Source organism: Morone saxatilis, unplaced genomic scaffold (genome assembly GCF_004916995.1).
Source record: "Morone saxatilis isolate NCDOM2014 unplaced genomic scaffold, NCSU_SB_2.0 Contig7, whole genome shotgun sequence".
Lineage (NCBI taxonomy): Eukaryota > Metazoa > Chordata > Actinopteri > Moronidae > Morone > Morone saxatilis.
This window is the reverse complement of record NW_023340246.1, coordinates 21,907,913-21,921,171: the sequence shown is the minus strand read 5'-3', so window position 1 is coordinate 21,921,171 and position 13,259 is coordinate 21,907,913. Positions and strand designations below refer to the sequence as shown.

General features: G+C 38.3%; 1 protein-coding gene across 3 annotated transcripts in view; it reads left to right on the top strand.

Annotated features, from left to right (window-relative positions):
* The window catches only part of vta1 (vesicle (multivesicular body) trafficking 1), a gene marked incomplete at its 5' end in the record, with an annotated part of 43,150 nt that overhangs the window by 26,752 nt on the left and 3,139 nt on the right, over positions 1 to 13,259 (top strand). The window contains 1 exon segment of one of the 3 annotated variants that reach the window (XM_035678366.1): positions 486 to 560. In XM_035678366.1, the coding sequence (XP_035534259.1) occupies positions 486 to 560 (75 nt within the window). 3 annotated transcript variants of the gene reach the window in all.

Sequence of the window (13,259 nt, the reverse complement as noted above, 5' to 3'; positions counted from 1 at the left end):
AAATATGAGGAAATGATGAATGATACAATGTAATGTGAGCTGACTTTTCCTTTTATTTTCTATTATGGAAGCGTTTATTTTAGCAGATTAGGACTTATTTGGTAATGCCACATTACTTTACTGAAAAATGATGTGTAATACAAAGTAAGTCTTTTATCCTTTTTGGCCACTCCAAGTACCGGTACCGTAACTGTGCAACCATTTCATAAGATCCAAGTGACAGCTTAGATTTTAGATTTTATTATTTAACAAAAGATACACTGACCGAACATAAAAAAATAGGAATGTCCGACTAATGAGTAGTCAGTTGTCAATATTGGCATTTTCTGTGCACTCACAAGTAGTTTTTATGCTTCAGGCACACAGGTTAATAGATCTGTAGATCAAGCCCTCCAAATTAAAAGTCCAAAGGACCAGATTTACTAAGAAAAAGACTCATTATACAGACCTTAGAATTCATTTGAAGTGTTTTTGTTGACCAGCAGAAGCAGCAAAACCAGTGCCTCTTCCCCGATCAGTGCCCACTGTTGACCCCACACTGCTCAACGCCCAGCAGCAGGGTAAGAACACACACACACTAAATACAAACCGCATACAGATCCATCACATGGGCACCACAGACATGTTTACACACACAGGAGTTCTTTTCCTCTCTCTCTTTCCAGCTGTCTTTCTGTTTAATTCCCCAAACGTGATCAGAGAGCTTGAGCTCCGTCAGAAAGCAGCTGCTGGAGTTTTAACAGAAACTAAGAGTGGGTTGATTTACATCACCAGATCTCTGTGGTATAGAGAACTGGTGGTATAGATTTGTCTTTAAAATACTGCTGCTTGTCAAAAATGTCCCCGTAGTTTAGGGCCAAAATACATTTAACACATCTCTGTGGTCTGCAGTCTGTTACCATAGTAAAACCAAAAAAACATGAAGCTGTGCACAGTTGGAATGCATTTCTTAAACTCATCCCAAACTGTAGCTCCTTTTAAATCCAGCTTTAAAGTCTTTATTTTACCTGCATTAAACTTCTTTTATTTTTGTCGCTATTTCTATTTGTGCCTTTGTTGTATTACCTTGTTTTTACATGTTACACTATCATACCTTTTTGTATTTGTTTTAAAGATGAAAATGCACATTGTCTGTCTCTGTATGTATGAATGCAAAGACTTCTTTATGTTTATCTACCTTTATGTTGTAATTACGGGGCGATATGTTAAAATTTTCCAACTGGCCATCGTCAGCTGAACAACCAACTTACGAATCACTCTTCTGGTTCTGTATTTTTTTATTTTTAGCTTTGTGCTACTGGGTTAGCTCGCGAAACGAGAGTGTTGCTGAGCAGAGGCTAAATTAGCAGAATAAAACAACAACAATCACCCGACTCAGCCATCGCTGGTAGCCGATATATTTGTTCAATAGCCCAACCCTATCATGATCATTTTTATTATTATTATCGAAAAACAGCCAAGAGGAGAACCAAAGAAAGAAAGAAAGGGAAAAGAGGAGAAAACAGGAGAAAGGAAAAATAAATAATTCCCCAAATTATATATAAATAAGTAAAAAAGAAACTAGATGATGTGTCAATCAGATACGACCTTTAAAGTGAGTCTGACAAAAAGTGTGAATAAGAAAAGACATTCAGCTTCTGAGAAGCTGTAATGAGATGAAGGTAATGAAAAGCTGTTGAGAAAAAGCAGAAAACGTTATTATATTTTCACAATTTTCACTTTTTCCCATTTCCTGTCTTCTTACTAAAGCTCTGAGCCTCGTGTTCTTTGTCACTATAAACCAGTGATAAAGTTACTCTTAATGGAAACACTGAGCCGTCAGGCCGGCTCCTAATGAGACATTTACTGTCGTGGAAGAATGTAGGACGTATATATTTGGTACTTGTCACGGGTAGTTTAAAATCTGCTGTGTGTTAAGACTTAAGGCAGATTCAGAGTGAGACATTAACTGTGCTGAAATGGTGGCAGGTTTAGCCACAGGCTTTCAGCTGTCTCATAAAAGTATTTTAGCGTGAAATCTGAAACGCAGAACCTGCATTTGAACATTTCTCCATCACTAACAGGATTATGAGATGGTGGCACAAACTTGACACGCTATTTCCTCTCGTTGATGTCATCACAACAAAAACTTGAGAATCTGAGAACCTGTATGGGTTTGACTCTCCACTGAGGTACTTCACTGTCACAGTTCTGCCTGTTGTCATGCAGTACATAGACATACATCTATTTTACATTCCCACACGTTTTCATGCACCGTTTATGTATTTTGCATTCCATACAGTCAGTATTTTGAATAGTTGGTAGAAAAGACACGTCTAGTCCATCCCAACTGATCTTTGAAGCCCACTTTGAAGTTATGATCTTATGTTATGAGTCTTTCAAGGTCACCCGGTAGCTCAACTCTGATCTTTTTAAAGCTGGAACAAGGATAATGTATGTAAACAGGACCAAGAAAAAGGCAGACGAGAATTGAGAGAGGGCAGATACTAGAGTAAAGGTGACTGAAACAAGAAGAGCCGTTGAAAATGAAAATGTGGTAGGGTCAGGGTTCAGTAGTATTTATTCCACTGTGAAACCAGAATGAAATCCTTCTGAATCCCTTATCGTATCTAATTAGATTCAGCCTCCATCTTTCGTAACAAACAACAATTTAGCTGAGATCGGTATTTATTGCGGAAGAAACTAGTTTTTAGTGTCAGCCTACTGAGTCTTCACATCCTTCACCAAAACCATCACATTAGCCAAACAACAGAATATATGAAATGTTGATCAAATGTACGGACGGGTGACATAATAAGGAGAAACCAACATAAAGATATTCCTAATTTGTTGTTTTGATGGTGGTGGTGGAGCGCACTAAGGGCCAAAATCCTTCAGGCGCAGCAGCAATGCGCCCGGGCTGATCACGCCCATTTAAGACAATGCCTTTAATTCCACGCTGTGAGTGGTTGGTGTAAGTGGTCCGTTGGCAGGAAGTCAGGCACAGAAGTGGCATAAAGAATCCAGTCCTTTTATCCATTTAAAATAACCAGAACATATATGGTTTTCACTTAACTCAAATGTGTAATCTTTGTAATGAGGGGTTTATGCACTGCAACCCTACTATAATATTCCGATGACAAAATCAGAATCAACTTTGCCTGCTCAGCGTTTTTATCCATACCACAGAGCATGATTGGATGTTAACTGCTTAATTGTACCATGCAGTGCACCTGTGTAGAAGCATCTGCATTCATTATGTTTCTCCACTCATTTTTTGAGGCTTTTCCTTTAATTTGTCACCCGTCTGTAGCTGACACAGTAAAATAACAGCTAGTTACTTTTACACCTTATTTTTCAGGAGCTTCTCAGTGCAAATACAGGAAGTCCTGATAAGTCAATCATCTCCAATTATTGATATGATATGATTGATATGACAGATTCAGCCTACGGAGATGTTCTTAATGCAGATGGATCTCTTTTTTTTTTACACAAACGTAGAGTGATGTTACAGATTGGTGCTTCTGGTCTCTTGTCACACGTCTGGCCTTGTTTGTCGTACAAGACTATGTAAAATAAAAAAAAGATTTAAAAAAACATAAAATAACAAGCCATCGACTTGTGCTATTTCAACATGTTTAAGTAATTTTACAATATGACCAACACATACAGTTGGCTATGTTGTAATATAATAAGTAGCACTAAAGTACCAAATACTGTAAGTAGCAGAAATTCTTTATCAACCCTTGTTAAACGACAAAAAGTACCATATTCATAAATACACAAAAACAATTAACAAAGACGAGAGCAAATACTTAAATGAAACTTGACAAAAACAAGAAAAACATCATACTCCAAGCAGAACATGAAAGTTGATCATTTATCCATAGTTTAGAGTGGTGGTATTAATGTCAGTGAAAGCTTTAGGTAAGAGAGTAACAAAACCATGATTACAACATTATAGAGGTGTTATTTTGGACATATACAACTGTCTTTAAGAACATAATTGATCCTATAATAAGAAGACGGCACATTCTTGAACAGTCGGTAACATGACATAGACCAAATATTTACAGGTAGATTTTTCTTCTTTCTTTAAACATGAAGGCTTTCTTTGCTAGAACCTTTGCAGTTTGTGAGTGTTAAATAACCTGTTGGCCTGGTGGTAAAATCTTTCTCTCAGAAACTGAATTTAGAAGTATGTTTACCTCAGCTTTTTGCACATTGCTAATAAAAAAAAACAAACAAGGAGAGGTAAGGAGATTTGTTGAACCTGGAACTGATTCTAAAACAGAGCTAGCTATCAGAACCCAACCCTATGTAAGGGACATTGAGACACCACAAAGTGACAGTGAATTGGGATTTTTATCACAGTTTAGTCACATTCCTGTGTACTGTATGTTAAAAGCAGTGTAATAGCAAGCCACCTTTACATTCTCTATAGGAGAGATGAAGGCTTCCAATGTTCCACAGTGAGCCTGAGAAAATGTTTGGAAGAGATGGAGGGATGATAACATTGCTTCAACAGGAGTCCTCATAAAAATAGCACTCCTCTCTCTCCTCTTCTGAACACCAGAAGATGTAAAATAGCCGCTGACTAACCACTGAAGAAGGGACACTGCAGGAGACGGTGGTGACGGTGATGGTTGCTCTCTGATTGGTCCCTGCACCAGTCATCTGTCTGCCATCTAACCTATCATTTCAACCACACCACCGCCACTTCACCGCTGTCTAGACTATCATTAGCTGGTAGCGGTTAGCCGCAGAGAGAGTGAGAATGAGAGGGAGTGGTGGAGAGCTTATAGTCTGATCACGCAGCTCCATATTTTTCCCATAATTCACTCTCCTTCAACGACGACTGCCAGGTTATTGGGAGAAAACAAGTTACTGTCATTGTACATTTAGTTTCTCTGTTACATTTAATTGTTGTAGATACAGGTACCCACCGGTATGAGCAATGATTTCTTTCATCCTGCTGCTACAACCATTCTTTCTCTGCCTAAAGTGTTTCTCATGCACAGGTTCATTATAAAAACAGCTGGAAACCTGGTAAGTCATCTGCAGTGTATGGCCATTAAGACTTTTCTGTTTGAAAAATTGTATAAAATGCATCCTGACTTTCTATAGAGTCTTCTGTTAAACGTGTCAAAGTAAAGAGTATTTTTTCACTGATAGTAGTCACTAAACCACTCTAAAACAGTAAGTCATGGTACCCAGTAGCAGCACAGCACACATGACCCATCCTACTCTGACTCTGATTGGTTAGTACTCTGTGTCTTCATTGGTTTCCGTTGGTTAGGTTTAGGCATGAGGAGTGAGAATGGTCATGACTTCTCCGTCCTGTCGAATGGGAAGCTGCTGGGTAGCAGCAGGGTACCATTTTGGGACTAATATATTATCATATCGGATCAGTACATAGACTTGCGTACTCGCTGATAACCGATCTGTACCTGTACCTTTATCTGAGGCATTTCCAGTCCAGGTATCTGGTAATACTGGTATCAGAACAACCCTAATTCTAGGTAGGAAAAGTAGAAAGACAAGCAACAAGTACGTACTACTATGTACATGTGCCGATTCATGGAGCAAATGTGATTTTTCTGAAGAGTTGACGCACTCATACTGGGACATAGGACACTAGTGTATCCTGACAAGTTGATGCATGTCATGACGTTGTGTGAGTGTGTTGCCCTTTAGACTGCTACTTTTAGTCTAGGACAGATGTGTTGCTGCCACTCACAGCTGTTTAATTGGCTTTCACTACACCAGAAAAAGAATAAAAAAGAACATTGTCTTCAGGGGCTCATGTTATTGAATTGTCCCCAATTGGAGACTAGACAGGACCCTTGTTGCACGTCAGGATGTGACCTCTGTCTCTTGAATGAAAGTCTGTCCGACCACCAATCAGAGGTTTTTAAAAAGGTTTTTCTTAATACCTGAAGAATTTGAAGCATATTTAAGAAAGCAGATTTCTCCTTTCAATTATATTAGTATAGTAAGGCTGGGTACTGAACTTCGATGATGGTGACCGAATAGTATCAAAAAAATGTCCAGAGACCGTAAAACGTGTCACTCTTCCACTATTTCCCAACACAGTCATTCCCTTTTTCTTCTTTTTTGGATGAGGCTAGACATATTGCTGCCATACTGTTTGTTATTAATGTTCCTTTGACAGTTTCTATATAGTCCAGTACTGTACAGATATTCAGTTTCTTCATTTTAGTCTAATTACCCAGGTTGTGTTTGTACAGCTTCTTTCTTTAGGGTAATTGCACCGTAATAAAAAAATATATTATTATTTAATGAATTAAATCAAATTTATTTCAACGATACCCAGCCCTATATTTAAGAAAGGTTACAGCTGGTAACCTTGTTACTAACTACATAAAAACTCTTGAAACCACGACTGCCATCAGCACTGGCTCAGGTGGTCGTGTAGGTTGTCCATTAATTGCAAGTTTGATCCTCGTCTCCTGCATATCGATGTCCTTGAGCTAGATGTTGAACCCTAAAACCGCTCCAGACAAACAAGCCTGCCATCATCTCTGTGTGTGAAGCACTATGTAAATTTACCATAATTTTATGTATGTGTTTTAAAGTAAATTAAAAAGTTTTCAATAAAGATGAACATGTTGCTGAGTCAGCCTGTCATGGATAACTGATAATGAAATCATATTACAGTTCCTTATTTGAATATTCCCCATACTTCAGGATTTGAGATACATGTAGAAACAGCTTTTTGAAGGGCTTTATATTTCTACAAAGATTAGTATGCTCACTCAGCAGAACCCTTAACTGGATAAATAGGTGAAATGAATAATTCAAACTCTTTGGTTCACACTTAACTGCCAAGTCATTGAAAGAGGAAAAGTATTTTTTTTCTTTTCAACACTGCACTTTTTTACCTCACAGAGTGAAATCAGGCGTGCCCGCTAAACTGTGCGACTCAGGCTATTACACTTTTGTCCAATTGCCGTTACAATTAAAATGAAAGAAGCCTATTTGAGAAATACATTAAGCCTCGGTCCGTGCAGATAAATGACAGAAAATGTTGCTTGCAGCTCTCCATTAAAACATGTCAAGCAGCTTGAAAAGAAGAGGCAAATTACCCAGTAAGCATGTGTTTTCTGCTCAGCAGCTCTCCGTATCTCTCTTGCGTTTTCTATTCATGAGTGCAGGTATGGAACTTTTTTATTCATTCGGTCAGCAGTCCTCTTTCAGATACTCTCCTTTCTCGTTCTGTTTTGTTGGACATGTGACATAATGCAGAGCAACAGAAAATACTTTTGTACTTAATGCACCATTAATCTTGAACCCTCAATCAAAGGGAGAATATACCTGAATTTCAACCACTATTGTCGAACAGTTGGCCCCTGAGATAATACTGGGCACAAAGTTTTTAAGCATTTATAACATTGTTGGAGCGCTTTGAAGGTATGGGAAATACCAAATTATTAATGTTTAATTTGTATGCTCTGCTATGTATTGTACCTGGATTGTTGTTCTTTTGGAAATGAGAATGAAAAATGACAGTGTGCTCTACCGATACATGCATTACATGTTCATATTAATATCAGTTTTCATAGCACTAGCTGTTTTGCCCACATTAAGGGTTTTTAAGGGTGAATTTGAAGCCTTTGTGTTTATCGTGTAGCCTTATTTATTGAAATATTCCTAACAATTTTGTATATTAAGGATTAAAGGTCCAGTGAGTAAGAGTCTGGATGTTCTATTGGCAGAAATGGAATATAATATTTAAAGTTATGTTTTCATTACTGTATTATCACCTGAATATAGGAATAGTTTTTGTTACCTTAGAATGTTGATATCTACAGACGCGGCGGGTCAGCTTCCATTCATTCTGCCATGTTTCGACAGTAGTCCAGAAGGGAGAAACCAAACACTGGCTCTAGACTTTTCACACGTTTTGTGGCCACCGTAGTTTCTCCTCTGCACTTGGAAGGGGAGGGTAACACGAAAGAATTGGGGCAGTACATTTTTAGAAAGTCACCCCAAGAAACACAACTCACTTTCTGGACTATTTCATCCGCAATTCTTTTTTCACAACAGCAGGTGAGCCGTGTGTGGAGGAGGCTTGTTATTGACGGCGCCTATTGAAAACCAAACTGTTGCTTTTCCTGCTCCTTGCTTGTAAAATATCCACTGTGTCCACTAGATAATGTCTCTCTCTCTGTGTTTCTCTGCAAAATGCTAAAATGAGTCGCTAATATATAAAACTTTCTTCTAATTGCTATTTACCGCAGAACAAACTATTTAGAGTAAATATCGGCTGATAACAATCGCTGGCCGATCAATAGCTTTGCAGTGAGCTGAATACATGTAACGGTTGACAGCTGAGGAGAGGAGTTGGTCTTTGAAGTTAGAAATAAAACACAGTAAATTCAGTGATGCTGAGTACAAATGTAATACTTTCATTATGTTTTGATATTTGCACTCTGCTGAGAGCTGACTGATTTCTCTTTTTGAAAAGCTGACAACTTGGTTTTATTTTTCCTATCTTAAATGATGATGTGGATGTGGTAGAAAATGATTGTTCAGGTCATTTTTAATCATTAGCACCTTTTTGTAATGCCGCCCCTCTCCAAATCTCTGTCCTCGTGGAGCACTGTGGTTCCTGGCTGTCTCCCATCTCTTCGTTGACTTTTCTCTCTTCATTTTTTCTCTATTTTCCCTCCTCCTCCTCTCAACCTCTTCCCATCCTTGGGAGTATGCAGTCAGCATATTTGCAAGCCTTTTCCCAGCTTTTTGGACTAGAAGAGAAATCAGCCAAGGGGATTAAGGGGCTTATGGTGCAACATTATTCAATCAGTCTTTTTCCTGTTCTTCTCCAAGACATTTTTAAGAGCAGAGGACCGTGTTTTATGAGCGTTACTAAGCCATAAGAGACATTGTCTGTTGCTCTGTTCCTTCAGTCTGCGCTGCTTCTCAAACTTGTGTCCAGGGACCTCCAGGGGTCCTTTATGAGGTCCACCATGTTAACATTAAAGTAGACGAATACTTTGGTGTCGTTATTATTTCATGTGCTAGACATTAACTCTGAGAGAAGCACTGGTTGTGTTGATCTTTAGATTTATCTCTTCTGTTGTGTGGAAGGAAAGTTTTGAACCCTGCCTGCTGGGGCTGGTACAGCCCAAAATACACCAGTGACTTCACAGTTTAACCAGTGAACAAACCAAAACCAAATCCAAGTGATAGTTTGGTGGAAACTACCCATCAACTACCGTACTCTTAAAATGGCACTAAAATCATTTTAGCTTACATTTAGTTAAGAAACACATATATTTATTGCATCATCATTGCATATGTAAGGATATTCACCATTATCACAATTCACCATAATCACAATAATTAAAGTTCCCCGTAAATTTATGAACTTTTGAAAACATACCTATGAATATTATATTCCATTTCTGACAATAGATCCACACACTGGACCTTTTTAACAATAACAAAAAAACAACTGTCAGTCCACTGTAAAACAAATTCTCTTCAACTCCAAAAGTTTGAAAATGTGACAAATGTTTGACATTGTTTAAAAAAGAAAAATCCCCATCAATCTTACATTTTTGGTTCACCCAAATACAAAAAACATTTTCTCAATTACAGCTTCTGTTATCGAGCCATGAAGATGCTTTTGGTTTTATTCAGTCATATTTGTGGCACTGAACATCCACAGAACAGTTTTAATTGGGGAGATTTTTTAGGGAATTTCCAATGAAAACTGTTCCCAGGGCAGTCTGTGGATTATCCTGACACCGTTTCTGGAAACAGCCTTTAAAATGAAATTTGTTTCGTTAGTAGCTGTTTAGAAATGCAGACACAGTCCCTCTGAAACATAGAGGATCTACTGTAAACCTGTTGTACTTTTGTCAGTTAAGCTGAGTTGTTGAATATTATTCTCAGTAAGATGTTTAATTTTTGTGTTGTCAGTCATTTCATGGCTTGGAAACAGCTGTAAGAAACAAATGTGTTTGACATGGAGAGTGTGTCCCACACTGGGCCGGACTGTAGAGGTGGGATGGAGGGCCGCAGTGGTATGGTTCGAGTTAAAGACAGTCCTCTGGGGAGATGAGGACGGATCGAGAGAGGGAAAGAGAATGAGAGAGCAGTAAGAGGGGGTTGAGGAGGAACACAAGGAATTAAGATACAGAGGAGAAACGGAGGAAAGTTTTCAAAGTTTCAAAAAAACAAAAGTTTTTTCCGCTGTGGTCTCCGGCAGATTGACTACAGTTTACTACAGTTTTGCTCTAATTCTTCTAGTTCAAATCAAGTAGAATTGACCTGATTTTACAGAAAATTCATCTTCTAAAAAAGTGGAAGTGTTTGCAGTGTTTGTCATTGGACATACAATGACCATCGCTGTGTATATATTTAACAACCACAACAACAAATTTGTTCATTAATAGGCTGTATGCATGTAGATATGACCGTCTACCATTTCCACAGGGCTTCCATAATAATTATGTTCACGGCTACGGAAAAATTAGACTTGACGCTGAAAAGATTGCTGCAAATCTGCTTTGCGTCTGCTAATACTTTATCTGAGTTAGGGGCTAAATTATAATTTTAAATATCCAGGTCAACATAAATTATTTTCAAGATATATTGGGTGATTTTAAACAATTTTCAGCTGTTTCTATGACTGGAAAATTAGTCTCTAAATATCCAGGTTTTCCAGGGTGCAGAGAATTGCATTTAATTTGTCATCATTTAAAAACATTAATAATCAAAATAAGCAAATATCCACAGTTTCACCACCTTTTTCAAAAAGACCTCCGTTTTTATTACACACTTTTATTAATCCTGGCGGAGCGACTCTAGGCAGAGCAGCTTTCAGCATTTTCATTATATTACCAAAGCCAGATTTATTTGTTAGTTTCTACTGGTTTAGCAAAAAATGCCCATTGACAGACACGCCAATAAAGCACCCACTGCGTGAATGGAATTAAAGTTAAGGTGGAGGACGAGGTAAGAGAGCAGAGCTGTGTGACAAAAAAGAGAGATTGCGGGTAGAATGTAAAGGAAGGATAAATTGGTGTGGAAGAGAGAAATGTGAAAGAAACTAATAAAAGGGGATTTGTTGTTGTTTGTTGAGGTGACACTGACATTGTCTGATATCACAGTCAGAGTTCTTAGAGAGGAACCCAGAGAGAGGAGCGATGATGGAAGGATAGAAAAACTAATAATTGAGAGAAGAGAAACCTCAGACAGTCATTTGAAACAGACTTCTACAGGATGGATCTTTGAGGTGCTTTACCATGATGACTGCATTCCTATAGTACATATACACTGGAGTCCTGTATGTGAAGGAGGGCGTATGTAGTCTATAGTGTTACACCCACTATAAGATGTTGTGGTTCCTCCAGGCTCAAGTGCCGTCCTCCAGGGACTCTGAAGGGTGGAGGGCTGTGAGTGTAACAAGCTGCAGAAACACAGAGTCAAATAAAATACAATTTAAGAAATCCTTTGTTACAAAGGTTGTTGCTTGGGACATAACAGAAACAGAAAATCGTACCTACATGGAGCTAATCAATATTTAATCACTAAACAAAGTGATGTGATAGTGTACAGTGATGTAACACTGTGAAGCAAAGCAAACAGAACTATTGAATTAGCTACAACGTCTGGCTTGTCTGGTTGTTTTAATTGTATTGTTGTACTGGATGTTCTCTGGCAGTGTAAGTCAAGTTTTATCTGATTCTGTATGTAAAAGAAAAGAAATATTCACCCAGGGAGGCTTTTACTAAGTGAAGCCAGATTTTGAGATAACGCACACATAAAGACAGTGATCATTTTCTGCTCAGTCCAACTGTGTCTACGTCTCCTGCACAAACTCTCTCAATCACCTCCACGTTTCTTCTTTGGCTCCACGAGTGAAAGCATCAGTTTGTCAGTTCGAACCCGCAGACTTCATCGTTTCTGGTGCATAGTTTTAGTTTTTCCTCTGGGGGACTTGATTTTTGTCTGTTTCTGCTCTGCTTTTACCTTGTGAGGCAGCTGGACTTGCACAAAATCATGCAAGAATCCATCTTACCAGATTTCAAGCTATGCGTTTAACCACAGTGGTTACGACCAACCTTTAAGGAACTACTAGCAGCTGTTGTTTAAAAAAACAAAGGCTCCTAAAGAGGTTAGCATAGATGCTGCTGGCATCAGTTATATCAGAACCAGAGAGTATTTCTTCATTGAAAGAAGACCAACAAACAGCACTGGAGGATTTTCTTGATGTAAAAGATGTTTTCGCTCTTCTCCCGACCGTAAGAGTTTGACTATGTTATATGGTTCATTGATCTGATTGATTGAAGTTTGACCATGAAAGACGATAGACAGGTTGTTCATCCATTCACCTGCATGTGCATGCCCTTTCCCAAACAGTTCCCAAGGACAACCTCCCAGATGTTTCTGTGTAACAAACCGAAAGCACTTTGGTTCTAAAAATCAAACCGGTTTGACATTTTCGCTCCCCTGTTATGTCAGCAGGTTTAAGACTTATCTGTGACCTTCTTAGTCAGCAGTTATTATGTTCTGAATATCAAAACTGACTGAGGAGAAAGACAACAAACCTCCCTGATACTCTAACAAGACAATCCCATGATACATGCATTAGAATATGAATGTAAAGGCAACATAAATACGTTCTGTCCTTCCTTTAGACATTATGTCGACACATTGAAATCAAGAAATAAGGTGTCTTTGTCTCTGTTTATCTTACATTTTAAAGATAGAGGAGAACATGATTCAAATACTTAAGTGAATAAATTCATTTAATCTGAAAGGACAAATCATTGTGTTTTGCCCTCAATGCTAACACTCAGACAGCTCATAAAATATACATATATAATAGTAACCAGTGTATTGTAAGTTGGTAATTAATTAATACAAAAATTGCACTTGAACAAATGCAATCAGGTGGATGTTAAAGTATCTTGTGTCTGCAGATGGTCAGCTTTAAAAACAGTCACTGCCGACAACAAACCAGGCTCAACAATAAGGACTGCCCGGGCCACGTAAAGGGAATTTCTAATATGATTATTGTGAATTGTGTTAATTGTGAATATCCTCACCTAACTTCATTTGAAAAGGCTGTCTAGCTCGCCAGCATACAGTCCTTTATTGATTTCCTGATTTATTTTGAACAAGGGATCAAGGAGGAGCCCTCATCTTTCCAGTCATTCCAAAATCCTAAGCCTATCTCAGTGGCTGAAGGCTCGGCTTGCCCGTTTTATGGTATAGATTCCAAAATAAAGAACAGAGAGATG